Genomic DNA, 27482 nt, shown 5'->3' on the forward strand with positions numbered 1-27482 from the left:
ATGTCTATTAGTACTTCCTGTAATGAGTAACTAGGTATGCTGATAGTATCGGATTGCTCTTTGGGCTAAGACTTATAACTATGGCGTTACTTGGTTTGTTGAACTCCTTGTCACTTCACACTACGATTATTCATAAGCGCATAAGCCTTGTCAATTTCTATAAATACTCTGATTTAAACTTCCCTCAAGTTCTGTATCGTTTTGACATCTATATCTAATAAAGTATAAAGCATAATGTATATATTTACCCTGTACATCTAGATAGCTTCGCGCTGAATTTAGTGCCCTATATAACAAACCTCGAACTTGTGTTAATATGATACGTATCGTCTCTTCTCCGTATAAGTAAATATACGAGATCCTCTCCTCTCCAAGATTTCTTACAACTCGCAGTCATCTATTCTTTCAGACCAAGGTAGGTACCTTAGATATCGGATCTGATAATACCGGTAAATCAGAGCCAATTAGTGCAGTGTAGGCTCCCCATATGCCCCACCAACTAGTTCTCTTGGGGTAGGTAGACAGCCTAGGCTACCTTGGCCGATTGCTTCTCCCACTGGAAAGGTTTTATGCGCGATTGACTTGCTGTCAGTATCTAAAGTGTGACGCATACCTTAGTAGGTAGGTATCCCCGTCCCGCCGCTCGCATGATGAGCATCGGCCTCCATTTTTGTGGTGAATTCCAAAGCTTCAATTTCCTCTGAGGCCGTCGCGTCCTCGCATCGAATGATAGGGAGATGAGGCCAAAACCAGCCCCAATCAAATCCCTTTCCCTGAGCCGCATTACGGCAAGACCACTGTCGCCCACACCTGCGCCTTCCTGTCTTGCTCTTACTCGGAGGTATCGTCATTCAAGGTTCCTCAGCCTCGACCCCTCCATCACAGTCTTTTCCCTGCCCCGCTACGCTTCTTCCTCTTCCTCTTCTTCCACCACCACCACTCTAGAGTCTCCCACATCCCTCGAAATGGCGCCCAAGAATAAATTCGAGCTCAAGACCCCCAAGGGCACAAAGGACTGTAAGTGATTGAATCAATCGTACCGCAGAGGCCATTTCTTAACACCATCCAAGGGGAGGGGAAGGATATGGTTATTCGTGACCACATCTTCAACACCATCACCCAAGTCTTCAAGCGCCACGGAGGAGTCACGATCGATACCCCCGTCTTTGAGCTCCGAGAGATCCTCGCTGGAAAATATGGAGAGGACAGCAAGCTCATCTATGACCTTGCTGACCAAGGTGGTGAGATCTGCTCTCTGCGATATGACTTGACAGTCCCCTTCGCCCGCTTCCTAGCCATGAACAAGCAGATTCAAAACATCAAGAGATATCACATCGCCAAGGTCTACCGCCGAGACCAACCTGCCATGACCAAAGGTCGCATGCGAGAATTCTACCAGTGCGATTTCGACATTGCCGGCACCTACGACCCCATGCTGCCCGACGCCGAAGTCATCCGCATCATCACAGAAGTATTTGAGGGACTTGGTTGGAACGGTGGATACACGATCAAGTTAAATCACCGAAAGATTCTGGACGGTATTTTCCAAGTCTGTGGAGTCCCTGAGGACAAGATCCGCACCATTTCCTCGGCCGTCGACAAGCTCGACAAGCTGCCTTGGGCTGATGTGCGAAAGGAGATGACCGAGGAAAAGGGACTTGACGGCGATGTCGCTGACCGAATCGGAGAGTGGGTTGTTCTCAAGGGCAAGCAGGATCTGCTGGAGAAGCTTCAGAGCACAGAGAGCTTGGCCGCAAACGAATCCATGAAGAAGGGAATGGAAGATCTTGCTCTGCTGTTTGAGTATCTAGAGGCCTTCGATTGCCTGGATCGCGTTTCTTTTGACCTCAGCTTGGCTCGCGGCCTCGACTATTACACCGGACTTATCTACGAGGTCGTTACCCAGGGCTCTGCTCCCGAGGTCACACCTGGGCAGGAGAATGCTGAGTCTAAGCCTTCCAAGAAGAAGGGTAAGAAGGGCTCTGAGGATGACGACCGTTCCGACGACCCCACGGTCGGCGTAGGAAGTGTGGCTGCCGGTGGCCGGTACGACAACCTTGTTGGCATGTTCTCTGGCAAGAGCCAAATCCCCTGCGTCGGTATCTCCTTTGGCGTCGACAGGATTTTCTCTATCACCAAGGCCAAGATGGCCGCTGAGAAGAATGCTGCTGTGCGTAACAATGATGTCGATGTTTATGTCATGGCCTTTGGTCAGGGATATCTGAAAGAACGTATGTCAGTGTGCGCTAAGCTATGGGAGTCTGGAATCAAGGTTAGTTGACTTTCCCCACGAACCTTACTATTCCACGAAACAGAGGACTAACTGTGCTATCTGTCACAGGCAGAATTTCTTTACAAAGTTAGGCCTAAGCTGCCCGCACAATTCAAGGCCGCCGAGGCCAATGGTGTGCCATTTGCTATCTTCCTTGGCGAAGACGAAGTCAAGGCAGGCAATGTCAAGATTAAGGAGATGGGACTCCAAGAAGGCCATCCCGAGAAGGAGGGCATTCTTGTCAGCATGTCCGACATGGCCAAGGAGATCAAGGTTCGGCTTCAGCGCAAGCGAGAGCTTGACGAGATGACCAGACAAGCCGAGGGCCTGAGGGTTGTCCATGGTATCAAGGGCGATGAGGTAAAGGATGTGGAGAAAGAAGTTGAGGATGCCAACCCTGAAACCACACCAGCAGCAATCGAGGCGACTCCAGGGACAGAAGAGCCAGCTCACAGCAGTTCGACAGTATGAGTTCTTTGTGACGAACCTCAATAAAACAGTTAAAACGATGGCCGTGGCGTCAAGTCTTAATAGAAAGGACGATCATCTCACGAAGTCACTGTTCACATGAATGGATGATTCCACTTATTGTCAATTATGGGTATCAAAGTCAAGGAAACACGTTGTTCCGTGAAGCCAATCGTAGTCGCCCTTTCCCTCCCTTTCTTTCTGTTTCCCCTTTGCCTAGCGCAGCCACGTTTGTTCCTCTCTACAACAAACACTATGACAACCGTACGCTTCCGATCGACACGGCGGTGCTCTAGGGTCCTACTACCTATCTGTTGAAAAGCATCCAGCCTCCAACGCTGGGGCTTTTGAGGACGCTACCACGAACGGGCAACAATGGAGACTGCGCGCGTCTTGTGAGCAAAGAGGTAATCCTCCATTTACGGAAGAAACTGGAAGTCAGGCCGCGACCAATCTCTCCCCACTTACGGCTCCAGCCGACGTTCTCGAGCAGAGGGGCTTGGATGGCGACCCCGAAGTTGAAACAAAGACGAACACAGGACTGGAGAGACTACGTACCACAAGGCACAAGCCTAGGAAGTCTTATTACCAGAGACGCAGGTACCAAGTCGTACGCACCCAGGATGTGGCGGATCAATAGCCGCATCCTCAAGTGACCATTGCATCAGGCCAACCTGAAGTCGCAACCATCGTCAATCAAGTCGGGAGGGGGCTCTAAGTTTCTGCTGCTACCTGACGACCACCCCTGCATCAGAAGGGGAACTCTGAAGTTTGGTTCAAGTGTCCATTTAGACGGCCTCAGGATCCCGACCTTCTGGAACCGAGACACTGGCGTTTGTCGTTCACGCCACAAGGCCGACAAAGCCGAATCGAGTGACTGCAAGTGCAATTCGACTGTGTGCATGTTGCTCTGTGTTGTGTGGTAATGTTTCATTTGTATCCACCTCTTTACATCACCTTTTCCACCTGTTCCGTCTATGGAGTAGCATAGTGCTTCCTTGAAGATGGGTTTCTTTTCTTGGCCAACCCATCAGCCCAACTCAGAATACTAGAGAGGGAGGGAGAAAAGAGCGAAGCGGGAGTGAGGACGGCGCGACACCTCCATCCCCAGTTTGGCTTGATTGGTTCCCACAAGATCGTGGGACCACTCTGCGCTTCTTGCTGAGTTTTTCTCATTGCTCACTAGTACTATAGGGATAGGAAATAAGAGTACGGAAAGACCCTTGGAGTGGTAGTGGTGGGTGCAATGCAGCTGGACAGGAATCATGCAGTCGGGGCATGGACCAACACACGAGTAGCTGAATAGGGCCTCAATAACAAGATCAGTCCTTGTCTTCAAATAAGGGCGAGGGCTGATATTGAGGTTGAACCTGTCATCCCCGGATCGTGTGTGCTATGTGAGTCCATGCCGAGTGGTGCTTATATCTATCTGTGTTAGTGTCTGTTGGCCCGAGGACCGACGTATGACAGGCACTCTTGGCCGTCACGTCTCATCTTCCAACTCACACACTGTCCACTTTGAGCCGATTTTGCTACCCTTTGTTCTTTGATGCCATGCTATTGGCACTCTGCCGGGACCTCGATCTTTCGTAGGATCTGGCCACAAACGACTCAACGGCCTCATCGTTCTCAGAACTATTTCGAAACCGCCTGGCAACCAGCGAAGAGCTCGGCGCCGCTGACACAAAGGACGAGACCCAGCCCAGCAATGATCTTCATTGCCCAGAGATCGGTATTCCCGACGACGGAGTGGTATCGACGCTATAATGTTTGATTTGTGCTTGTCACCTGGACAACTTTGGCACTGGCTAGATAGTTCATCGATGTGGCGTTTATATGCTCAACACCAACCGCTTTTGGATATCTTGAATTCCAGTCCATCTCTTAACTACCCGCAACCACCATCATCGCACGGTTTTCAGTATTTCGACTTGCTTCCGTCTTCTAAAGTGAAGGTACTCCTCGAGCGGCCTCAGAGAGGCTTTGATTTTTGTCTTTGGTATCTCGACGAGTTGTCAGGAATTCGCTGTGCAGCTCCTACAACATTGGGGCTCCCACTTACACCTCGTTTCACGGAACTATTTTCTCGATACCTTCATTGTCTTACCAATCAATCTATGGGGCGACTCAGAATTGTGTCTCTTTGCCCCTACCTGTCAGGGGAGACCATAAAAGACACTTTCACGTCACTCTGTCATACGTGGGCCCCAGTTCACTCATGAGACTGACCACGAGGAGCTGAGCTGATAAGGCACCATTTTGGCAACAGAATATTGGCATATTGGCCACACAAACTTTGGCCACGCCACGCGCGCCGCCGCTCTCAGTCCGGACTCTTATATTGTAACGCCCCCAGAACCGCCCCCCATCCATTCTGCCTCTAGGCCACGACCATAACCCCAGACACGAGCCTTCGGGCTACCTTGACTGAAGAATATCACTTGCCGCCATGGCTGCTTTGCTGCCTCAACCAATTCATACAGCCACTTCGTCGCCTTGGCCTTCACGAACCTCATCACTATCCATGTCGCCACGGATGGAGACATGCCGTGCTTCAGTCACAGAGATTAACTCACCGGAATGGCTTCCCCAGGCTCTGTCGGAGACTCTGCACGTTCTGCCTTACACTTCCACAGAGTGGGCGAAGGTGATTTCGGATGTCAAGAGAGAATATCTTAACCGTCGTTATCGTCCCTGTGCGACCCGCTGCAGTGAAATCCTGGACAATCTCAAAGATTTCGTGAGTTATCCTTTATCAACAATGGCAAAACAATTCTAATGAGAACCAGAGCATTGTTGAGCCAGCATATCTGATTTATCTTCACTTTTACGCAGCCAACTCACAAGAGATGCTTGCTCGTGCACTTCATCAAGCCGCCCCAGCACGAACCACACTCCCTCACCAGGCTCGGGACCATTATCAGCGTGCCTCAACACTCATCAATGCTGCAGACTCAACCGTTGGTCCAGCTCTACTGAGAAGACCGTCTGGCACTACTACAACATTGCCAAGCCTCCACTCTGCCGATAGCTCTGTGAGCTCCTATGTATCGTCAACATGGACCTCTTCTCACAGTGTATCTCCGGCATCATCTATCTCATCGATACAAAGCGTGCCCACTTCTAAGCGTAAGAAGAAGCGAGTGACTTTCAGCGATGTGCCCGTGGAGCTTCTCGAACGTCCGGACTCACCAACGCTTGGCCTAGGCAGCTTTTTAGGACCTGCTCGTTCAACATCCCCAGAAAGTTATGGGGGAGATTCATTTCCTGTACCAGCACCTCTGCGGTCATTGACTCAAGCGCCTCGGTCAATCCTCACTCCACGTTCAGCACAAAATGAGGTCTCCCCTTCTACAGACGCAGAGCTTGACCCCTTCCGCCATGCTCGCTCTGTCCACCGCTACAGTGCCCTCTTAACAAGCCTGCAGCGCCAAGTCTTTCGACACATCAACTTCATCGAGTCAGAGCTCGGCCAACAGCACACTACCCCCCCGTATGAAGACATACCTCCGTTGCCTGTCACCGTGAAGACGGTCGCCTCTGCGTCCACTACGCCGAAAGCCGACAAGACGCGCTCACCGGAGCTACAGGCACGGATAGAGCGACTCCGTGCTCAAGGCTGGGAACGCAAGCGATTCGATGCGCGTCGGTATGCCGAACTTCGCGAGAGTGCTTCGGCAGATATGAACAACTAAACTCTACCTATTTCAGTCGCTAATCGGTTACATTTGTCGAACCAATGTTTATGAGAATGAAGGCGGATGGTTGCTCCTTTCATCATGTATTGTATGCTTATGAGATTGAATGATATCACGAGGAGAGATGATACGCTTGACGCGTGGCTCGGGATCGAATAACGACGGTTATTTGTATTAGCACACCAAAGACTGGATCTTTTTAGCTTATTATGACGGAAAAGTCAGGGGAAGATCACACAAGATTGTTGGTCCACTGGGAGGCTACCGAATATAGAGCATTTATTTACTCTGCACTATGATCTGAGTGAAAAACATGGAACTCATTTGGGTTATAACTTATCGGCGGCATTCAATTCCCACCTTTTTTAATCCCAAAGAATATTTCCGAAACAAAATAACAACGCTTTCAACCCAAGGAGTCGCATCACTCTTTGCGACCAAGTCCAACCCGTCTTTTCCATCCGTGTTATTGCCCTTTCTTTGTGCATCTTGTGAGGACTCAGGCTGCCATCCATATCAGCGATGTGCCAAGGTCGCCAACCGTGATGCAGTCCAATATGTGTGGAAATTTCTGCAATTGATTGGGATTCTCAATATATTTGGTTAAGCCTGGAAACTTCGACGCTTGGCATCCTTTTCGACCTCTTGAGTGACACGGAGAACTTCTTTCTCCTCCTTGTCATCGGCGAGCTTTGCTCTGGCGACCTCGGAGAAGATAGCTGAAAGATCCGAGTTCTCCGGGTCCTCCTCCATAGCCTTGAGCTTCTCGATACGTGCCTGGAGCTTGATCTTCTCGATGATGCGCCTGAATCGGCTTCTGGCGCGGAAAGACTTGATCTCGGGCAACAAGTTGTAGTCGGTAGCGTTCTCTCCAGTGAGCCAGATATGACCCAAAGCTTCCTGTATCGCGAAGTTAATTCAAAGATTTCCCCTCGTGACGACGGTGATACTCTACCTCACTGGTCCAACGCTGATCAGCATCTGGGTTGATCAGATGCAAGATGAAGTCTTTTGCATCGTTGCTGACGTCCTTCCAGTATCGCTCGTGGAAGACAACCGAGTTCTCAGTGCACTCCCGGATAAGGTCCTGAAGGTTCTCACTGCGGAAAGGTGAGTAACCACAGAGCAAAGTGTAAGTGATGACACCCATGGACCACATATCCACAGGCTTTCCATGACCTTCCTTGCGCATCACCTCGGGGGCAGCATAACCGAAAGAGCCAGCCATGGTCTTGAGAGACTCGCCCTTTCCGTCGAGCATCTTGGCAATACCGAAATCGGCCAATACGAGGTCGGAATCGGGATCTTTGCTTAGGTAAAGGAGGTTCTCGGGCTTGAGATCTGAAAAGCGGGTTAGTTGGTGTCCAAAGATATGCCGTTTGAAGCACTTTACCTCTGTGAACAATGTTGTTCTTGTGAAGGAAATCGACAGCAAGTAGGATTTGCTTAATAGTTTCAGCGGCATCCTTCTCGGTGAACTTGCCCTGCTCGCAAATGCGGTCAAAGAGCTCACCGCCGGTAGCAAGCTGTGTCACGATATAAAACTTGTCCTGAAGACACGGAAAATGTGAGCAACATGGTATGTGGGAAACAGAGAGGGAGGGTAGTGAACTCGGCCAGTTTTCCAAGAACCTGACCTGAGTGGGGATCGGGATGGAGATTTGGGGTTGGATGAGCTTACTCTCGACTCGAACCAGTCAACAAACTTGACAATGTGAGGATGCTTGAGTTTCTGAAGCATCTCAAGCTCGTCGTAGACCATCTGTTCGTTTCCCTTCACATTTCGTTTGAGAATTATCTTGACGGCAACCTTGCCAGTTGGGCCATCAGCCTCCCGGACGACTCCATATGTTCCAGCACCGAGTGTTCGACCAAACCTGTACTTAGCTCTACAGAAGAAAGCATTTGTTAGGAATCATCGGACTTGTGATCGAGGGTCAGGGGAGTTCGGGCGCACTTCTTATCGTAGCTCTCGGGTTGGCCATGAAGCCTGTTCAGCATGCCGGCGACTGCACATGACGACCGTGGTCAGCATATTATCCAGGGTGGTGCAAAGGCTTGTAGACGGGCCTCTGGAAAGTACAACACCAGACGTAAAGGCCAAATCGCCAGAGCGGGGAGGGGAACAAGGCTGTGAATAGTCGCAACTTACAACTCATGGCGGCCGTTTTGGCGGGGTAGAAAGCGACCCGTTTGGGTTTTGGAGATGGTAAGATGGAGGGGAAACGAAGACAAGATCGAGTCTGTCTTTGGCTGATAGGACGAGAAGATATGTATTCGCACGGCAATTCAGTCTCGCACAAAGAGTGTTACAGTAAGTCTGAGAGGGTGAAGCCTCTGGGATAACGAGAGTTATGTAAGAAGAGAAAGTAGGCGACGGTGACGGACAGGAGGAGGACGAGGAGGAGGTCCTGGTTAATTAGCTTGCGACACCTACCAACTTTGGTAGCTAGGTAGGTACCTAGTTACGGGACCCTCCACTGACGACTGACGACTGACGGGACAGTGGGCAGACCTGGGGGCCGTGAGGCTGTCAGCCCGAGCAGAGAGCGCCGTATGCCACCTTTGGGGGACGGGACTTTAGCACTCAGGCACTTCACTAGCGGGGTGCCACCATGAATGGCTATGGATAATTGGTTGCAAAGGAGTGTGGCTCAGGCATTTACGATCCCTGGGCTGAAGGCATCTCCGGATCCATCTGATGGATGCTGACAGGGAAGAAACCGCACCTGCAATACCGGTAATTGCAGGTGAGGCTGAGCCTTTGTGGATCATGATATCCAGTATCCATTCCTGGAAGCAGTCGTCGAGTTTTCGCCTAGTTCGTGGCTGAGCAGAACAAAACTACTAACCTACCTGCAGTAAGGAGTAGGTACTATCATCGTAATTGATTCGGTTGCTTCTATCCTTTCCAAGGTGGGCAGGTTGCCTCTTAATGCACCCAGCCCTACGAGGCTGCTTACAGCGTCGTTCCATTGGTATTACCAAGGCTACTATGCCTTGCGTGCTATTAGCGTTCACATGCCCTGAAATATGGAGGCCTCAGTAAGTTAGCGGAGGTTATTCAGAACCCTCAACTTAATCGTCTCGCCTTGAAGCTGGAGATCATCAATTTTCATGCGCAATCTGCTGGCTGGCCATCCATCCAGGCAGCGAAAGAAAGCGACCGGATAGGGTCATATCTTATCTAACTAGGTGATCGTCCGTAAGCTAAAGGCACCCTATCTAGCGATTCGCTGCTCACTGTAAGCTAGACACATGATGGATGATGTCCTTTGCGACCAACACATATGGAAATCTCTCAATTGAATTTTATTTAACCTGGGCTGGCAGGTATAATAGTCAAACCCTGGGTGACTGTCATCGACTTACGTGGTACAAAGGTCTACTATAGACACCAGGCCAAAGGTTGAATAGCCGAAATCAGAGTTGATATGACAAGCAGAGGCGAACGACAGCTAAAGAATTGACCCTCGATCCACATTCGAACAGCCTCATGTCTTGTTACTCCGATACTGATGAGACAAGTCGATCGAGTAAAGAAAATCATGGCATAACAGGTGTATGAGTTCACCCAATAGTACAACACGAATCAATTTATGGGCCTAGCTCAGCTATACTTATTGTCGATCTCTAAGACTGGGACATGATTGACCCTAAGCGCTACAACGACATCAGAAAAGGATATGATGTATTTTAAATAGCCCACAGGGATGGGAAAGGCCGACGTTCCAATCCAATACCGACAAACACCTTAGGTCCTATAGAAATCTGCAAACAACAGGTTATACAATGCCTTGCTGTAAAGGAAATGCTTCGGTACATTATGTTTTGAACCAATCATACCCAGCTACCTTAGACATTCCCGCGTCCGGCCGTCCTCAGATCCATTGATTGACTGGGTCCTTCTTTCTACTACCACGGTGACTTGGGGGGGTTCTCGATTGTGGGCGCAGCATCGCAAACGGCCCCTCATTGCCCAGTGTTTGACTGTTCCACCAAACTACGCCCAACACTTTGCTCGAAACCTTTCACCTACATCTGATCTTCCGCCAACGCTTCTTTTCCATCGCACATCAATAAAACCAAAAACCAGGGTGAAAAATTAACCTCATCGACGATGGCTGGAGCTACGCGGGATAGGCGTCTGGTCAAGGAGCTGGGCAAGGTTGGTTCTTCGCATCCCTTCGTCAACGCATCGGAGACTCGACTGACGCTCTTGTGCCCCGCAGATTCATAAGGATGGAATGCCCCCTGGTATCACATTGATAGAACGCAACGACAGTGTTGCTGGCGACTGGTTTGTTGATATCCAGGTTCTCGACGACAATCCGCTTTACAAGAACCAAGTCTACCGCCTCAAGTTCCATTTCCCCAAGATGTATCCCATAGGTTCGTGGATGGATTCGCCATATTCTCGCACTGCTCGTACATGGTATAAATACTAACAATACTGTATAGAGCCCCCTGAGGTCACTTTTGACAAGCAAACTGATCGGCCCATTCCCATGCATCCTCACATATACTCCAACGGCATCATCTGTCTCGATCTTCTAGGTCAACAGGGCTGGAGTCCCGTCCAAAGCGTTTCGAGCGTCTGCATGAGCATCCAAAGTATGTTGACGAGCAACGACAAAAACGAGCGACCTCCCGGCGATGAGGACTTTGTGCGAGGCAATAAGCAACGGCCCCGAGACATCGAGTTCCTCTACCACGATAACACCGTGTGAACGTGTCGATGCGGACTCGTCATATGCAGGCGAATGCATGGGGACTCGGGATATAAATAGCATTCATTTGGCGTTCAGGACACACCATCTGGTCGTGACAGGAGATCAGCGTATGAAATATAGCATTTGCATTTACCGACGGAACACAGTTGTTGAGATACGCATTTGTATGCCTCGGGCTGAGGCTGGGCATAAGCATATCTAGTACAGTCAACATGGGCTGCTCAATGATGAATATCATAAAGGGGGCTGACGATGGTCTCCGCAGAACACAATGGCCAGGTGTACGATATTTCTAGTTGCTTATGACAATTATGAGAATCTGCTAGACATTTGTTTCTCTACGAGGCCACGCATCTTTCATGTTGGTAACTAAGGACTCGATCAACTGAAGTGAGAGGTTACTCTAGTAATTAGCGTCCTCATATCCATCCCGCGACGGAGGAAGACGGCCGCTTACTATCACATATATCTGCTTGTTTACTACACTATAACGTGCCCCCTGTAATTATCCATTACATTGGACTCCTGATACTTTTTAAATCAGCAAGATTGACCTGAACCAATTTAGACCTGACCTGACGGGACGTCAATTATACTTGTACGTCGGCCCCACCAATGAAGCGTTGCTGCAGTGGCTGGTGCAGAAGCTCCAGAACCCCCCACTTTACTGCCGTCATCCGCACACAACCTTACCTATACTGTAGAGCTCCATCGTTTCGCACCCTGATCCATCCACTTGACCCGAAGCTATCTCAATCACTGAGCTCACTCACCTCGCTCCCTCTTGAGTTTCTCTCGCCAACCCCGCGCAATCGCGTTTAGCCGTTCCCATGGCTCCCCGGACAGAATTCAACGTCGAGCAGATTCGCAACAAGGCGAGAAAGGATCTGTTGTATCTCCTCGAAGGTGTACGTTCCCACCGCCTCGGCCCGCGAGCTTCACCCAAGCCGAAAGCTATGTGATTCATGCATCCGGCGAACTCAACTCACACCTCACTTCTATGTAGGTTCGCGGGAAGAAGAATGTCGTTCTAGATCAAAGCCTAGTCGGGCCGATCGGGACTATAGTCAAGGTTGCCGTCCTTCAAGAATATGGAGTAGATAAGTTCTTCATTCTAGAGAATGATAATGCCGATACCAGCCAGCGCAATGTTGTCTTTATTTCTCGTGGCGAGTGCGGTCGCCATGCTGAAGCCATAGCTGGTCAGTTGCCATAATACGACAAAGAAGTTGCACTCTGACCCCCTCCTAGCTCAAATCAAGCGTATCCAGCGCGAAAGCCAAACCGGGCACGACTTTCACATATTCTGGGTCCCTCGCAGAACCCTCGTCTCCGACAAGCTTCTAGAAGAGGCCGGTGTATTAGGCGATGCCAACATTGCGGAATTGCCACTATCGTTCTTCCCTCTGGAGAAGGATGTTCTGTCACTCGAGCTCGACGGCTCATTCCGCGACCTGTATCTATCTAAAGACGTTACACCCAACTTCCTTATGGCCAAAGCCCTTATGGAGGTTCAAAGAAACCATGGCCTATTCCCGCGAGTGATAGGGAAGGGTGATAATGCAAAGCGCGTTGCCGACTTGCTTTCTCGTATGCGCCAGGAGCTTCTTGCTGGTGAAGATACGCCAGAAGCCAACAAGATTGGGTTGACGCCTAGTACAACCAACGAGAGCGTAATTATCATCGATCGCGAAGTTGACTTTGTTACACCCTTGCTCACTCAATTGACATACGAGGGGCTCATTGATGAAGTCTTCGAGATCCACAACAACCAGACCAAAGTCGACACAACAGTTGTCGGCGCACCGGCACAGTCCTCGGCTGCAACTTCACAAAGCAGGAAGCGAACAATCCAGCTGGACTCGGGCGACAAGCTTTACGAGCAATTACGTGACGCCAACTTTGCGATCGTTGGAAGTCTCCTCAACAAAGTTGCGAGGCGGCTGCAGAAGGTGCAAAGCGATTACGAGAGTAAACACAAAACAAAGACTATTGCGGAACTCAAAGACTTTGTCAGTCAATTGCCAGGATACCAACAAGAACAGCAGAGTGCGAGAATACACACAGGCCTCGCGGAGGAGATCATTAAACATACCCGGACAGACCAGTTCAAGGGTCTTTTGGAGGTTCAACAAAATCTCGCTGCTGGGGCTGATCCGTCAAGCCAGTTCGATGGCATCGAAGAATTGATAGCGCGAGATGCTCCTATCGCGCAGACTCTAAGATTACTGTGTATCTACTCGTGCATATCTGGGGGCATAAGACCTAAGGAGTTCGATCAATTCAGGCGCTTGATTCTAGAAGGCTACGGCTACCAGCATCTCCTCACGCTTAGCAACCTAGAGAAACTACAACTCTTTCTGTCCAAGTCGTCGCCCCTGGCTGGCATGATCCCTATCCCAGGCACCAACGCCGGCCCGACAGGAAGCAAGACGAATTATACATATCTTCGCAAGCAGCTTCGGCTCATAGTTGATGAGGTTCAAGAGGACGATCCAAACGACATTTCCTATGTGTACAGTGGTTATGCTCCTCTTTCAATTCGCCTCGTTCAATGCATTCTGCAGAAGCAATATCTGCTTTCGGTGACTAAAGGAAACAGCGCCAACGCAGCGGGAGCGCCCGCAGGCGTTGGCACGCAAGGATGGCAAGGGTTCGACGAAGCTGCCAAACACGTTCGAGGTCAGACGTTTTATGAGCACCAGAAGGGTGAGGATAAGGCTGTCAAAGCCCGGGCATTGCTCTCTGGAAGTGGCAACAAGCAGACTGTCTTTGTTGTGTTCGTCGGCGGCATCACTTTCACCGAGATTGCTGCTCTAAGGTTTATTGCAAAGCAAGAAGAAGGTAAGCACTCTTACAGCTGCCGGGGTTGCTCTGAAATGGAATCTGACATTGCCTCAACAGGACGGAGAAATATTGTGATTTGCACAACGTCGATCATCAATGGAAACAAGATGATGGAATCGGCGATCGAGAAAGAATCGTTTGCGAAAGAGAGCGTGCCCGCTTCAACGACCTGACATCCAACGTCAGCATACTATACTTATTTATGATACCTAGAATATTGTCAAGTACTGGTTACCTGGTTTGGCGCATTTCAATGGCGTTTGAATGATTGGAGCAAGATACCGAGTACATCAACAAGTTACGGTAGGCAGGCATAGAACCCATTCTTTGAAGGACCGTCCCAGACCTTAACAGCACGATTGTAAATATCTTGAAAATGAAGCTCATTAATACAGACTCAGAACTTGAATGTCGTCTGAATGAATTGTAGACCCACATGTTGGAGGCGTCTGATTTGACCGTAGCGCCGCACGTGATTGAATTTGAAGGTTGCTTTCCTTATTCTGAGGGGCTGAATGGCTGACGATGGATGGCAAGTTCCTCTAAGGCAAAGGAGACATACAGCCTTTGACAACTGAGTTGTCTTCCGAAATAACTCACGCTGAATCAACCATGGACTAGAAAGTGTCCAAAGAATCGATATCGAGAAAAAGCATGTCGCTGTAAAGAGTCTATCCACTCAAATCTTCTCACTGCCTACCTTACCTACCTTAGTACCATGCCATACTCATTAATCCACGACATCGAACGAGTTTAGAAGGTTGGTCATTTCGTGCATGTCCTCTAAACTCCGTATACAAACAAGCTGACTATTCAGTAGGGTCCTGAGTTTTCTTTAGTTCTTTTCGCATAATGCAACTTTCCTCATTTCACTCGGCTCTTAACAATACTCTTCCTTCCGCCAGACAGTAGCGGCCGCAATTTCAGACAGACCAATACCCGAGAAAACCCTTCGAAACCAACGCCGCCATGGGGTCAGACTTTGGGCAGAGCTTCCGCAAGGGGATCGGCATTAGGAAGAGGGACTTGGACGATGAGAACGCCATTGATTCGCTGACCCCATCCGACACTATTGTCATGTCGAACCCTGCGGGTCGTATATCACCTCCAATCACTCCTGATGTAGTTTCGGTGCCTCAGTCGCGACAGACTTCGACAGAAATAGCCTCTGAGATTGCGCCAGAGATTGTTGTGTGGACCGAAGATATGGATATCGACAACGCTAGTCACGTTGAGTCTGAAGATGAATTGTCAAGCATCAAAAGTTATGCCGAGTGAGTGGTCTAACGCCTCGACTTTACGTGCTCGACAGAGTCTTTCAGACCCAATCCTAACTGTGCGCAGGGAGGGGCCTTCTCAGAACGACGATGACCCAACGCCATTTGGGGCGTCTACTGTAGAGGACGCCGTAGGCTCTCTTCCCTCGAACCTCACAGAACTATCAGATCTCTCATCGATACCCTCGACGGTATCGAGTAAGGCTACTACCCCTACACCAGTCGATACTGATGGTGGACAAGAGGAAGACCAAGACCAAGACCAAGACCTTTCAATCGACGACCAGCCTCAGTCTCATCAACAATCACCTTCTCGTGATGCCGAACGCTATAACTTCAATATCAGACCCAAGGCTTCGATACCAACGGATATGTCAGCATACCAGTATGCGTCAGAATGTGTCTTGGCCGCCGAGTCAAGCCGGCTCAACCCATATGCTTTACATCCGGAGGAATACCACCTCCTCCGTCATCACATATCTTATACGCAAGTAACAACATATCTCAATATTAGAAATGGAATCATACGGTTATGGTTCAAACACCCTTGGATCGGTGTGACCCGGCTGGAAGCGGTTGGGTGTGCTAACGCTCGCTGGTTCGACGCAGCGAGTGTTTGCTATGATTGGCTTGTTCGTCGAGGCTATATCAACTACGGATGTGTGCGACTCTCCGAAGCTGAGACAGATGATACTGTTGCACCGGTTGTCAAGAGACAAAAGACCATCGCTGTCATAGGTGCTGGTATCTCCGGACTGGGTTGCGCAAGACAGCTTGAGGGATTGTTTAAGCAATTTGCTGATCGCTTCCATGAACGAGGCGAGCCTGCGCCTCGAGTGGTTGTGCTTGAAGGGCGAGGCCGTGTTGGAGGAAGAGTATACTCTCGCGAGTTCCGGACCAAACCAAAAGAAAAATCTCCAGCTTTTGAAGGCAAGCGACACACTGCGGAGATGGGCGGCATGATCATTACTGGGTTCGACCGGGGAAACCCTATCAACATCCTGCTTCGTGGACAATTGGGGCTTCCTTATCATGCACTGACAGCGGATACTACAATCTACGACAGCAGTGGAAGGGCAGTTGACCCTGTGCGCGATCAGCTCGTTGAAAAACTTTACAATGACTGTTTAGACCGCGTCAGCGAATACAAGTATAAGAATCAACTTGCAAAGCTGGTCGAAGGTCGACGGGACCTCATCGAGGAGGGGCGTGATAGTCCTGGAGACGGCAGCAAGACAATGTTTCAGGAAGAAGAGGCTGCTGCTGCCCAGCAAGATGCACCTCTAGTGACACAACAGAACGTCCAAGCAAAGGTCAATCTGATACCAGTATCATCAGACAAGCTCACAGGTCGGGTCCATATGGAGCCTGGCACTCCCGCGACTACTAAAGCCTCCGACAAAGCAAAATTGATGGGCTGGACAATTCGAGACTCAGCCGACGGAGAGAACATTGATTTAACATCGGCAGTGAATGAAGAGGGGGCAACTCTGGGATCTGTTCTTGATAACGCCATTTCCCAGTACAAACAAATCGTAGGGCTGAATGCCCAGGATCACCGACTGATCAACTGGCACATTGCCAATCTGGAGTACAGTAACGCTACAAGCTTGCACAACCTGAGCCTCCCATTGTGGGACATTGATGCAGGTAATGAATGGGAGGGAAGCCATACCATGGTCGTGGGCGGTTACCAAAGTGTGGCTCGTGGCTTGGTTCACTGCCCGAGCTCACTTGACCTCAAGACTAAATTCCCGGTGAAGAGCATATCCTACCATACTGGAGAGGGCATGGCGTCAGCTGCGATTGAGTGCGAAGACGGCTCAGTAGTGGATGCTGATGCCGTGGTTTGCACTATTCCGCTCGGTGTTCTGAAACAGAACAATATCGTCTTCAACCCACCTCTTCCATCATGGAAAACTGATGTCGTTGAGCGACTTGGATTCGGCATTCTGAACAAGGTTGTTCTAGTGTACGATAAGATTTTCTGGGACCATGACAGACATATCTTCGGCGTCTTGAGGGAGTCTTCCAACCGATTGAGTACCTCACAAAAAGACTATGCCGCAAATCGTGGTCGCTTTTTTCAATGGTTCAACGTATCCAACACGACAGGTCTTCCATGTCTCATTGCTTTGATGGCAGGGGAGGCTGGTTTTGAGACAGAACATTCAAGTAACGGTAGCCTTGTGGCCGAAGCCACGGAAGTACTACGCAGCGTCTTTGGCCAGGATGTTCCCTATCCTGTAGAGGCCATGGTCACCCGCTGGGGTTCAGATCGATTCGCTCGAGGTAGTTATTCTTCTGCTGCTCCCGGGATGCAGCCAGAAGACTACGATGTCATGGCCAGACCTGTCGGAAACCTCTTCTTTGCTGGTGAACACACCATTGGTACGCACCCAGCAACGGTTCATGGGGCGTATCTGTCCGGTCTAAGGGCAGCTTCTGAAGTTTTGGAGACCTTGATCGGCCCCATTGAGGTCCCGACACCACTGATACTGCCTCGAGACTCTGTGCTGCTGCGCAAGCGTAAGGAGCCTGCCCAAGATCAGCAACCAGCACGACTTCAGGCCTATGAAAACGAGATTCAGACCTATATACAATCGAAGCTTGGGGGTAGACCCTCTCGTCCGGCTAAAGTTGCAGGGAATGCGTATATACTCTATAGCAAGGATCTATTCGACGTTGCGAGGAAGAAGTGTGAGGAGAATCGGAAACCAGGCAAAGGTGGGCGTGCTGTCCCCAACGAAGTTCGGATCATGACTAGTAAGATGTGGAGGGACGCTTCGTCTGAGGAACGCAAGCCGTATGAAGACCAGGCAACCGAGCAAAAGCGCGGGTACGCTGAAGCTGTTCAGGCATGGACCCGGGCCACCGAACGATGGGATCAGGAGGCCGCTGCACTGCGAACAGCTTACGAGAAAGAGAATCCCTTTGGTACCGCCAAGATAACAGAGGTTCCTCACGAGAGTTCCAGCAAACATCGCAGGACGAGGCACATAAGTTATGCGGAGGACAGTGACCTTGGGTTCTGAGATTTGCTTCGACGCATTCCATATTAGGTGTTGATGGCGTTTCTGGTTTCTGTGACTTACAACTTGAGAGGCTACTCCGTTTTGGTTGTTGATGGTTCTCAAAATATAATGGTATCAGTGTTCGGCGTTTTCAGACGAGGGTGGTTGACTTATAACTTGTACTTGAATTTATCGAAGTTTTTTTACAATGAAAATTCTTACTTCCGCTTACAGCCATCGAGAAGCGATGTTTGTTCTGTTTTTCTTTTTTTTTTTTTTTTTTTTTTTTTGGACTGCCGTGCATTGATTGCATGGGCTACTAAGGAATTTATTGAAGGCTTTGATACAATGGGGGAAACCATACATGGATGGTAGCCCGATGACATTTGTTACAAAGGGAAGCATTACACCCCATCTTGTACTCCCACTCCTTACATGTCCGCAGAGGCAGTAGCACCAGTGATAATCTCAACCAGTTCTCCGGTAATGACGGCCTGTCGAGTACGGTTGAAGAGAATCTGGTACTTGTTGATCATCTCACCAGCGTTCTTAGAGGCGTTCTGCGGCAATTGTCAGTAAGTGCTAGTCATGAGAGTTACAACCTAGTGATACTTACATCCATAGCGTTTCGTCGGGCAGACTGCTCGCAGGCGTGGCCCTCAGCAAGAGCCCAGTAGAGGGAGTTGGCAAGACTGTACTCGCGAAGGTTGCCAAGAACCTCCTCGTCAACCTCGAAGGCAGAGAAGTTGGCTATGATTAATGGTTAGACATATTAGTGATCACTTTTACATCAATCAAAGAAACTCACGGGACTGCTGGATAGCCTCCTCAGAAAATGCCTCAATCAGGGAAGCCTCGTAGGTCTGAGCGTTGACGAAGCTGTTGTACAGAATCTTGATGTCGGTGTACTCAGTGGGAAGCTGAATAACCTGGTCGGCGATGGCCTGGGCGTCGGCAAAGGTGGGAACATCCTTGCCAATGCCAGCAAAGCTCAGCTGGATAGCTGAGGCGTTGGTTCGTGAGAGCTGAGCCTTGGCCTTCTCACCAATGAGGACGAGGTCAAAGCCAGGCTGCTCGGCGTGAAGTCGGCGGACATATCGGGACAGACCAGAGTGAATACCACCGCAGAGACCCTTGTCGGAAGAGCAGACGATGATAAGGGTCTTCTTGTCCTCAGTCTCGAGGGCCTTGGTCTCAGCGGACTCGTAGACCTCATTAGAGGTCTGACCGTACTTGCGAGAGTCGTTCATGGCGCGCTGGGCTCGGGTGAGCTTGGTGGAGGCGACAATCTTCATGGTGTTTGTGATCTTCTCGATGTTTCGGATGGACTTGAGACGGTCCTCGATCTCACGGAGAGTCGCATAGGTGGCAGCGGAGCTGGGGACGGCGGCGGCCCTGGAAGCGCAAAAAAGGACGTCGTCAGCATTTTCCTTCTCTTTTGTTGGTTTTTCTCTCTGGCGATTATTGGTGATGACGGTGTTGAGACATTCCCCTCAGAGCATTCAATTGCCTCTCATAGTTTTATTGCAACTCGGTCGGTATTGGGCGGGCGTGTGTACTTGTGATGATGTGGCCGACGGTCGAGGGTTGAAGTGCTCAACCGGCAGACAAATTCTTGGGCTTCCCGGCAGCCGAGAGAGGGCCACTGGATACTCAAGGGGAGACGGAAATGAAGGAGGAGAGAAACTTACCGAGCATTAGCTGCGGCAGCAGCTCGGAGAGCTGGTCTAGCGGCTCGTGACAACATCGTGACTGAGGATTAGGACGTAGAGAAGGAGCCTCTGCCAGCGGTGGCCCAATTGATCGCGATATACGGATCAATTGATAGAGATGGGGTCGTGTAAGGTCGGAATATGAGGTGTATTGGTCGCTGCGGACTAAAGCATTCAGGTTTGCTCTCGCTATTTTCCCGGGTAAATTAGGTAGCCGACCGGAACTTCTAGGCGTTGTGCTTGTCCACCCCAGCTGGACATGTCACACAGTGAGCTCCAGCAATGATTTGGTGCAGTCACGTGATACAGTCTTCGAAGCTCCACTCAAGCCGCAATCGCCGCAACCTTTTTTCTTACTGCATGAATGACTAAGGCAAAAAAAGCTCTTTAGGCCCCCCCGGTTTTCATCCTCTGTGTCAACTCTTCTCTATCCAATCACATAGCAGAATTCTGCATTAGCCCCATTACTGAGTCGCTGCAACTGCTGCGCAACACTTGGCTGAACCACTGAGAACCAACACTGCGGTGCCCACACTCGCTCTGCCTGCCCTTTCACTCAGGTGCCTTGTAGGCCCAGTCCTTTCTCGCCTCGCCTTTCCGTCGCCGGGTCCGGGCCTGTCTTGGTCTTGGCCTTAAAGAAAGCAGGAACGCCGCCTCTCGACTTATTCTCCCCAATCCCATTGTTGCTGATTCCCTCCTCTCCAGCTTTCGTGAATATCGTCAAACGCACCCTCTTCTCCTATATAAGGCGTTGAGGGGATCATTTCCTCGCGCTTTTTCCTTCGATATTACGTTTTTCCTTCGTTTGCAGAGGCCTGTTCTTCGTTCTGTCACGCTTTTGCATCTTCAATACCAGTCCCTGACCTCATTGTGCTTTGGTAGGCGATCAGCCACGGAACGGAAACTTGCCTTGAACTTCACAACTATGAGTTACAGCTCTGACGACGATCGCCCTCTTGCGAGGGCCAACGGCCATAAACGTGAGTTGTGTTTTTTTTGTCAATTATCATACTTCTTTACTGGGTTTTGTTCCCGCGCTCATGCGTCCTCATCACGTTGGCGTTTTCAAAACAAAGTTTAGCTACAACACAGCCTACCACGCGCATGCTTTTGCTGGTCCTTATTCTAACACAAGCATTTCTTATAGTCTCCTCGTCCAAGATTTCTCGCGCCGAAGATGAAGCTCTGGATCAGCCAGTATCCAAGCAGGCTGCTAAGATGGCTGGTCTGTCCGTTCGCAACGGTCCTCTTGAAGACGCAATGGACATCGATGAACCAGCTACCAACGGAGCTAGCAAACGTAAATCGCGTACCTCTATCAACAAGGTCAACTACAAGGACGATGAGTCAAGTGATGATGCTGCTCCTCTGGTTCGTATTCATGACACAGGAAAACCCTTCCTGTGGGGCCAGGTATGCTGACAGTACTATTGCAGGCCAAGCGGCAAAAGAAGCAAGCCAACAGAGTTCCTGAATCCGACTCCGACGATGAACCCATTGCAAAAGCCCGAGGAAAGAAACTTCCCCCTTCCTACGACGAGACTGCCTTGCCCGAGTCCTCGGGCGATGACGACGAGCCCCTTAGTGTGAAGCTCGCGCAAAAGAAGCGCGGCATGGAGAAGGAAGCTGAGAAACAAGCCAAAGCCATACGAGCCAAAGAAAGAGCCAAGAAGCCTGTGGCAAAGAACGCTGTCAAGGATGAGTCCGACGACGATGTCCCACTTGCAAAATCCTCAGCAAGTAAGCGTCGATCTAACGGAACTGCCGCGAAGCGGAAGTCGAATGGTGTCAAGAAAGAGGAGTCAGATTCGGATGCGCCCATCTCCAAGAAGGCCAAGGCTAAACCAGCCTCATCTGCTAAGAAAGCCGTCAAGGCAGAGTCCAAAAAGGCTAGTGAGAGTGAGGACGAAGAAGAGTATGCTTGGTGGAACGCACCAAAGAAGGAAAATGATGATATCAAGTGGACAACTCTTGAGCACAATGGCGTTCTTTTCCCGCCCGATTACGAGCCTTTGCCCAAGCACGTCAAGATGCTCTACGATGGACAACCAGTTACTCTTGCTCCCGAGGTTGAAGAGGTCGCCACCTTTTGGGTTGCCATGATGACTCCTGCATCCTCTCATCACCTAGAGAACCCTGTTTTCCGCAAAAACTTCTTTGAAGATTTTAAAGAATATTGCGACAAGTACGGTGTTAAAGATGCACAGGGAAAGAAGGTCGCCGTCAAATCGCTCGAAAAATGCAACTTCGATAAGATTTACGCATATTGGAGCGAGAAGGTGGAACAGAATAAATCTAAAAACATGACCAAGGAAGAGAGGGAGGCTGCGAAGGCGAAGAAGGATGCCCTCGAAGCCCCCTTCACTCACTGTTTATGGGATGGTAGAAAGCAGAAGGTTGGCAACTTCAGAGTCGAGCCTCCCAGCTTGTTCCGTGGACGTGGTGAACATCCCAAAACCGGTAAAGTCAAGCAACGTGTCCAACCCGAGCAAATCACCATCAACATCGGCAAGGGTGCCAAGGTCCCCGAACCTCCCAAGGGACACAAGTGGAAGGCTGTGCAGCATGATCAAAAGGCAACCTGGTTAGCCATGTGGCAGGAGAATATCAACCAAAACTACAAGTACGTCATGCTTGGAGCTGATAGCGATATCAAAGGTCAGAGTGACTTCAAGAAGTTTGAGAAGGCACGGGAACTCAAAAAGCACATCGACCGGATTCGCAAGGACTACACCAAGGAGCTTAAGAGTGAAATAATGGCAGATCGTCAACGAGCCACGGCCATGTATCTGATTGACAAAATGGCACTTCGAGCCGGTAACGAGAAAGACACAGAAAACGAGGCCGACACTGTGGGTTGCTGCTCTCTCAAGTATGAGCATATCACACTTGAGCCTCCTAACAAGGTTACATTCGATTTCCTCGGAAAGGACAGTATTCCATACAGAGAGACTGCCGTTGTTGAGCCTCAGGTCTTCAAGAACCTGAAGCTTTTCAAGAAGGCGCCCAAGACTACAGGAGATGATCTCTTCGATCGCCTCAACGTCAGTTCTTCCTTTTTTTTTTTCCCTGATCGTTGTATAAGAATCAGTTGCTGACAGAATTTCAGACGGCTCAGCTGAATAGGCATTTGACCGGCTACATGAAGGGTCTGACCGCCAAGGTTTTTCGTACTTACAACGCTTCCTGGACAATGTCAGAACTGCTCAGGAAGCTCGCTTCGGATCCTCGCTCTCGTGGCACAGTTGCTGAAAAAGTAAAACTGTACAATGACTGTAATCGTGAGGTTGCCGTTCTGTGCAACCATAAGCGAACCGTTGGCGCTGGGCACGAGCAGCAAATGGCCAAGCTTGGTGACAGGGTAAGTCTGACTTGTGTATAAGTCGACCACTCCAGATACTGACTCTTTTCTAGATTAAAGGCCTCCGCTACCAGCAATGGCGAACAAAAATGATGATTCTCGATATCGAATCTGGTTACAAGAAGAAGAAGGGTGCCGCCTGGTTCGAGAGGGATGAAGAATTAAATGACGAGTGGGTCAAGGAGCACCAGCAATTCTTACTTGAGGAGCAGCGTACAAGGATCACCAAGAAATTTGAGAAGGACAACGAAAAGCGCAAGGCAGACAAAGAGAAGCCTCTCCCCGAGAAGGAGTTGAAAGAACGTCTTCAGGCTGTCAAGGAGATGGAAGCCAAGTTCAAAAAGGAGAACAAGACCAAGAAGGTAGAGGCTGAAGGCAGAGGCGTTACTGTCGACAAGCTTCTGAAGGCTGTGGACAAGTTTGATGAACGCATCAAGACACTGGAGCTTCAGGCCCAGGATCGTGATGGCAACAAGGAGGTGGCCCTCGGCACCTCCAAGATCGTGAGTACCACCGAAAACGTTGAAATTCGTTGACTGACCTATGATTCATAGAACTACATTGATCCTCGCCTCACAGTAGTCTTCTCCAAGAAGTTCGACGTTCCTATCGAAAAATTCTTTTCCAAGACTCTTCGTGACAAGTTCCGATGGGCCATCAAGTCTGTTGAGGATGAGGATGACTGGACCTTCTAAGTTCTCCGCGAGGGTGTTGGCGTATAAAAAGAAATCGTGCAGGAGGTTCTTGGTTCTATTGCTTTTATACTAATTTGCTTGCTTTTTTTGTTGTTGTTGTTTTTTCTCGGAAGTTTTGTAAGAATACTCGGATATTGCTTTCGACATGAGCCAGGACGAGGCAAAGGAGACAAGAGGAGAAGGCACACCGAGCGAAGCGCGAGCTCGCGATGTGCTTTTTGGGTGCAGGGTGAACGGCCGTAGAACGCAGACGACGAAGTCGCAGGCGCTGAGATGGGTTTCTCGGAGCATTCAAGGGGGTTATTGGCGGTAGAGATTTTAGTATCATAGAAATCATACCTATAGAACAAGCACTTCGCATGCTATTGAAGTTTGGTGGCCTCAAGAAAGGGGTTGACACCACCCATGGCTCTGCTAAGGCTCAAGCATGGATGAGACGGGCACGATTCTGATAACTATATTTACTAGTGCTCTCTTTTTCAAACATTTGTATGGCCAGAGGAATGTGTTGCCCATTTTAGAGTATATATTGATCCTCGGAGAATATGTAGGTTGGTTCTCTCATTATACACCGCCTGTCTATCTCATGTTTGCCATGTGTCTATTCTTTACAACCAAATGCATTGCGCCGTCGCTAAGAGCAATGTGTCAAAACCCAAATGCCATCCAATCGCAACTCAGTGCCCCAGGTCCTTAAACGCCAACCAACCGTGCCATGTCAGTGAGGCATCACATCCATACATACTTGCGGTGTTGTCTACAAGTCATTGTGTGCCGGAAATTGTACAGGAGCCCAAGCCCAAGACAAAATATGCTGTCGAGTCGTAATATATAGGTCATATACCGTGAAGTGAAGTAAAGGTGTTTCTTCTCTAGAAGAAACGACCAGCAAATGCCATGATGCCGGCCAAGAAGGGTACAACGGCAATAACGTTATGTAAAGGCTGAAGAACGACGGCGCTGTTCTCGGCGGGAATGATTTTCCCCTTGGCGTTGAGCCTCCAGCCTTCGGGGATCGCTCCGCCAGAAGGTCGGGAGCCGGTCCAGGGCCATCCGGTCTGTGTAGCCGTAGCGGGACTTCCGTCCTCGGCGATACCTCCGACAGGGACGTTTCCATCTGCTGTAGCGACAGTTCCTTGGGCGGTAGCAGTGACGGTCATGGCGTCGCCGTTTTCGTTGCCGTTGATCTCACCGCCGACGGATTCGATTGACTGCCAGGAGCCAGATGTGCCCTTGTATTTGTACTCGTCACCGGTTGAGTAGTCCGTGACAACGACACTCTTGACCTTCATGGTGAAGGGACCTTTGGAGTAGTCTGTTGGTCCACGGGCCCACTTGACGGTGCCTGCGGAGTTTGTGTTGGGATCACCACCAGCCCAGGCGCCAAACTTGACTTGCATCGGAGTTTGAGGGTACTGGTTATCCTCGGCGTCGCCGGCGTTGAGGGTCCGAACGACAGTGCCGCCAGCCATCCAGACGATGCGGTCCTTGGTCCAGTCGATGGTGTATGTAATCCACTCGCCCTGCGTATTTGTCACGTCGTGAAACTCGCCGCGGTTGTACGAGGTTGTCTGGCCCTTTCCAAAGTAGTTTGACTGGATCTCGTCATTATCGGAGCCGAGCCATTCAATGTCGATCTCGTCGAGCACGTCGGACTGGAGAACGAGCGACGATACGATACCAGCTCCGGGAGCAGCCTTCATCGTGATCTCGACACGGCCGAACATGATGTAGAAGAGGGATGCCAGCTGCGGCGCGTCATTGGCGCGGGCGACGGTGAAAGAGACGCCCTCGCTGTCGTATTTAGGCGATCCAGAGGCTGCGAAGGAGTTTACCTCGCCTTTGGAGAAGTCGATGTCGATGCTCATGCCGAGAGCATCATCGCTGGGACAGTTGCCTATAGGTGTCTGGTTAGTGGGATGATGGGAGGTCGACTGGGGGATAAAGGTGTGCGTACTGTTCTGAAGAGGATTGCATTTGCTCCATGTCTGGGCTGAGACTGTAGAAGCAAGCAGCACCGTGGCTGCGGCCGCGACCGAGACTCTGGATATCCATCTCATGTTGGGCTGCGGTAGGTATAGATAGTATGTACGGTGAGGTGATAGTCAACGTCGTCGATGTAAATACTCTGTTCTTCAACTTGTCTCGGGTATCGCTGTATCAGTACTCGATAATGTGTAGTAGCAGTAGTAGCACAAGGGAACAGACTCGAGGCTTATGATCAATTGCTGGTGTGCGGATAAGGGGAGGAAGAAATGGTCAAGATGCAGGTTCCCGCCCAAGACTAAAAAGCGAAATGTGACGAGCAAAAAGACTCAGACACGTCACGTCACACGCTTGGCATTGGAAATTTAACTAACGCTCACCGGTTTCCGGCTTCTTCTTGGGCTGCCGCGTAATAGCAATTGGTCCCGTACTTGGTTGTTTTGGCGCCCGAGGATGATGAATTGGGAGGTTGGGATCGTTTCTTGTAGATATTACCTAGCTGCCTACGGAGTAGTGCTGTACCCGATTCCGTGTTGCCGGGTGGCTGGGAAATCGGGTGGCTGGGCGGGCCCGGCCCGTGTGGCGCCACGGGATCCCGGCACCGTTGTTGAAAGTTCGGTTACCCTATACCGCGGCGGTGCCTAGACTTGACCTGAGCTTATATCACCCACCGCCACTTGACATTCATACCTAGATAAAGAGTCTGGGTTGTATACGGACGAGTTCAGCGTTGCTGAGTTCGTGTATTGACGTACGTCAATTTCTTCAATAGCCTTGTATGGCATCGGCATGGTATACGTGTCAAGGTCGTAATGTCAACGTTGCACGTATTCTCGGTGTCCGCCTCGACCTCAACTTGGACCTACAGTAGTACAATTGTCATCAAGAAGACGAAAAGGTGTTTGCTTCAGGTAAGCAGGACAATATCTCCCGCATATCAACTACGTGAACCCGTAAGATATGTCAACACGGTTGAGGGTCATATAGACTGGCCTCGCACTCATCTCGATCCTTGTAACGGCATGCAACGAAACATCCCTTGCTGAAGTCTAAATCGGCATCACTCAATCAGAATCAATCGTCAATCTACTGGTATGTTAGGGCTAGATCTTTTGTCTCATGAAACACTCTAAAATGCGCGCCCTCGCATAAAGCGTACAGCCACAACCACTCTACCCAGACCAGATCCAAGACCTACACGTGTACGGTAAGCCATGTCGCAGATCAGCCCTTGCATCATCTATGGCACCGTCATCACCCGCATATAAGCCTCCATGCCATCCCTCCCTCTGGCCTCTGCCACAGAGTTTGCTGGAATGGTATGTACATTACAGATCGCTCGTCCGTCCAAGTCAAGTACCCTAGACAACATCCTCCTCCATCGAGGAAATCATGGCGATTGGGGATCCAATGACATCC

At 50.1% G+C, this 27482-nt stretch overlaps 10 protein-coding genes across 20 annotated transcripts; 7 read left to right on the top strand and 3 right to left on the bottom strand.

The window, feature by feature from the left end:
• Positions 1 to 737: 737 nt before the first annotated feature.
• On the top strand, positions 738 to 2743 carry FVEG_05104 (histidyl-tRNA synthetase; the record flags this gene model as incomplete). Its single annotated transcript, XM_018893137.1, has 3 exons — positions 738 to 1017; positions 1071 to 2272; positions 2342 to 2743. The coding sequence occupies 3 exons, from the start codon at positions 738 to 740 to the stop codon at positions 2741 to 2743; spliced, it is 1884 nt and encodes a 627-aa protein (XP_018749957.1).
• A 2325-nt stretch (positions 2744 to 5068) lies between these two features.
• On the bottom strand, positions 5069 to 9062 carry FVEG_05106 (CAMK/CAMK1/CAMK1-CMK protein kinase). 2 transcript variants are annotated; one of them, XM_018893140.1, is made up of 7 exons: positions 8900 to 9048; positions 8591 to 8849; positions 8396 to 8447; positions 8120 to 8327; positions 7832 to 7988; positions 7394 to 7779; positions 6583 to 7338 (listed from the first exon to the last, which is right to left on the bottom strand). In XM_018893140.1, the coding sequence occupies exons 2-7, from the start codon at positions 8595 to 8597 to the stop codon at positions 7042 to 7044; spliced, it is 1107 nt and encodes a 368-aa protein (XP_018749959.1). In that variant the 5' UTR covers positions 8598 to 8849; positions 8900 to 9048; the 3' UTR covers positions 6583 to 7041. The 2 variants fall into 2 exon arrangements, with proteins under 2 accessions (XP_018749958.1, XP_018749959.1); XM_018893139.1 differs by having other exon boundaries at positions 5069 to 7338; positions 8591 to 9062.
• On the top strand, positions 5190 to 6435 carry FVEG_05105 (hypothetical protein; the record flags this gene model as incomplete). The annotated part of the gene is made up of 2 exons (XM_018893138.1): positions 5190 to 5480; positions 5530 to 6435. 2 exons carry the CDS (start codon positions 5190 to 5192, stop codon positions 6433 to 6435), a joined length of 1197 nt encoding a protein of 398 aa, XP_018749960.1.
• A 641-nt stretch (positions 9063 to 9703) lies between the features above and the next one.
• FVEG_05107 (hypothetical protein) lies at positions 9704 to 9832 on the top strand (the record flags this gene model as incomplete). The annotated part of the gene is made up of 1 exon (XM_018893141.1): positions 9704 to 9832. The coding sequence occupies one exon, from the start codon at positions 9704 to 9706 to the stop codon at positions 9830 to 9832; it is 129 nt and encodes a 42-aa protein (XP_018749961.1).
• Positions 9833 to 10558: 726 nt separating this feature from the next.
• Positions 10559 to 11168, top strand: FVEG_05108 (ubiquitin-conjugating enzyme E2 W; the record flags this gene model as incomplete). The annotated part of the gene is made up of 3 exons (XM_018893142.1): positions 10559 to 10606; positions 10671 to 10830; positions 10900 to 11168. 3 exons carry the CDS (start codon positions 10559 to 10561, stop codon positions 11166 to 11168), a joined length of 477 nt encoding a protein of 158 aa, XP_018749962.1.
• A 704-nt stretch (positions 11169 to 11872) lies between these two features.
• Positions 11873 to 14452, top strand: FVEG_05109 (lysine-specific histone demethylase 1). 4 transcript variants are annotated; one of them, XM_018893143.1, is made up of 4 exons: positions 11873 to 12079; positions 12178 to 12373; positions 12423 to 14015; positions 14076 to 14452. In XM_018893143.1, exons 1-4 carry the CDS (start codon positions 12002 to 12004, stop codon positions 14189 to 14191), a joined length of 1983 nt encoding a protein of 660 aa, XP_018749963.1. In that variant the 5' UTR covers positions 11873 to 12001; the 3' UTR covers positions 14192 to 14452. The 4 variants fall into 4 exon arrangements, with proteins under 4 accessions (XP_018749963.1, XP_018749965.1, XP_018749966.1 ...); XM_018893145.1 differs by having other exon boundaries at positions 11873 to 12373; XM_018893146.1 differs by having other exon boundaries at positions 12178 to 14015.
• Positions 14453 to 14552: 100 nt separating this feature from the next.
• On the top strand, positions 14553 to 18556 carry FVEG_15594 (lysine-specific histone demethylase 1). 2 transcript variants are annotated; one of them, XM_018904769.1, is made up of 3 exons: positions 14553 to 14778; positions 14839 to 15292; positions 15363 to 18556. In XM_018904769.1, exons 2-3 carry the CDS (start codon positions 14988 to 14990, stop codon positions 18328 to 18330), a joined length of 3273 nt encoding a protein of 1090 aa, XP_018749967.1. In that variant the 5' UTR covers positions 14553 to 14778; positions 14839 to 14987; the 3' UTR covers positions 18331 to 18556. The 2 variants fall into 2 exon arrangements, with proteins under 2 accessions (XP_018749967.1, XP_018749968.1); XM_018904770.1 differs by having other exon boundaries at positions 14839 to 18548.
• FVEG_05112 (F-type H+-transporting ATPase subunit gamma) lies at positions 18073 to 20270 on the bottom strand. Of its 2 annotated transcripts, XM_018893147.1 has the most exons (5): positions 20001 to 20270; positions 19118 to 19704; positions 18926 to 19059; positions 18391 to 18869; positions 18073 to 18336 (listed from the first exon to the last, which is right to left on the bottom strand). In XM_018893147.1, the coding sequence occupies exons 1-4, from the start codon at positions 20054 to 20056 to the stop codon at positions 18741 to 18743; spliced, it is 906 nt and encodes a 301-aa protein (XP_018749969.1). In that variant the 5' UTR covers positions 20057 to 20270; the 3' UTR covers positions 18073 to 18336; positions 18391 to 18740. The 2 variants fall into 2 exon arrangements, with proteins under 2 accessions (XP_018749969.1, XP_018749970.1); XM_018893148.1 differs by lacking the exon at positions 20001 to 20270 and having other exon boundaries at positions 19118 to 19757.
• Positions 20271 to 20594: 324 nt separating this feature from the next.
• Positions 20595 to 24689, top strand: FVEG_05113 (DNA topoisomerase I). 2 transcript variants are annotated; one of them, XM_018893149.1, is made up of 6 exons: positions 20595 to 21001; positions 21169 to 21392; positions 21458 to 23065; positions 23131 to 23382; positions 23436 to 23885; positions 23937 to 24689. In XM_018893149.1, exons 1-6 carry the CDS (start codon positions 20947 to 20949, stop codon positions 24075 to 24077), a joined length of 2730 nt encoding a protein of 909 aa, XP_018749971.1. In that variant the 5' UTR covers positions 20595 to 20946; the 3' UTR covers positions 24078 to 24689. The 2 variants fall into 2 exon arrangements, with proteins under 2 accessions (XP_018749971.1, XP_018749972.1); XM_018893150.1 differs by having other exon boundaries at positions 21169 to 23065.
• Positions 24515 to 26548, bottom strand: FVEG_05114 (licheninase). Of its 4 annotated transcripts, none has more exons than XM_018893153.1 (3): positions 26444 to 26548; positions 26035 to 26216; positions 24515 to 25974 (listed from the first exon to the last, which is right to left on the bottom strand). In XM_018893153.1, the coding sequence occupies exons 2-3, from the start codon at positions 26135 to 26137 to the stop codon at positions 24950 to 24952; spliced, it is 1128 nt and encodes a 375-aa protein (XP_018749975.1). In that variant the 5' UTR covers positions 26138 to 26216; positions 26444 to 26548; the 3' UTR covers positions 24515 to 24949. The 4 variants fall into 4 exon arrangements, with proteins under 4 accessions (XP_018749975.1, XP_018749974.1, XP_018749976.1 ...); XM_018893152.1 differs by having other exon boundaries at positions 26286 to 26545; XM_018893154.1 differs by having other exon boundaries at positions 26438 to 26533.
• Between the last annotated feature and the right edge of the window lie 934 nt (positions 26549 to 27482).

Source organism: Fusarium verticillioides, chromosome 3 (assembly GCF_000149555.1).
Source record: "Fusarium verticillioides 7600 chromosome 3, whole genome shotgun sequence".
Classification (NCBI taxonomy): Eukaryota; Fungi; Ascomycota; class Sordariomycetes; order Hypocreales; family Nectriaceae; genus Fusarium; species Fusarium verticillioides.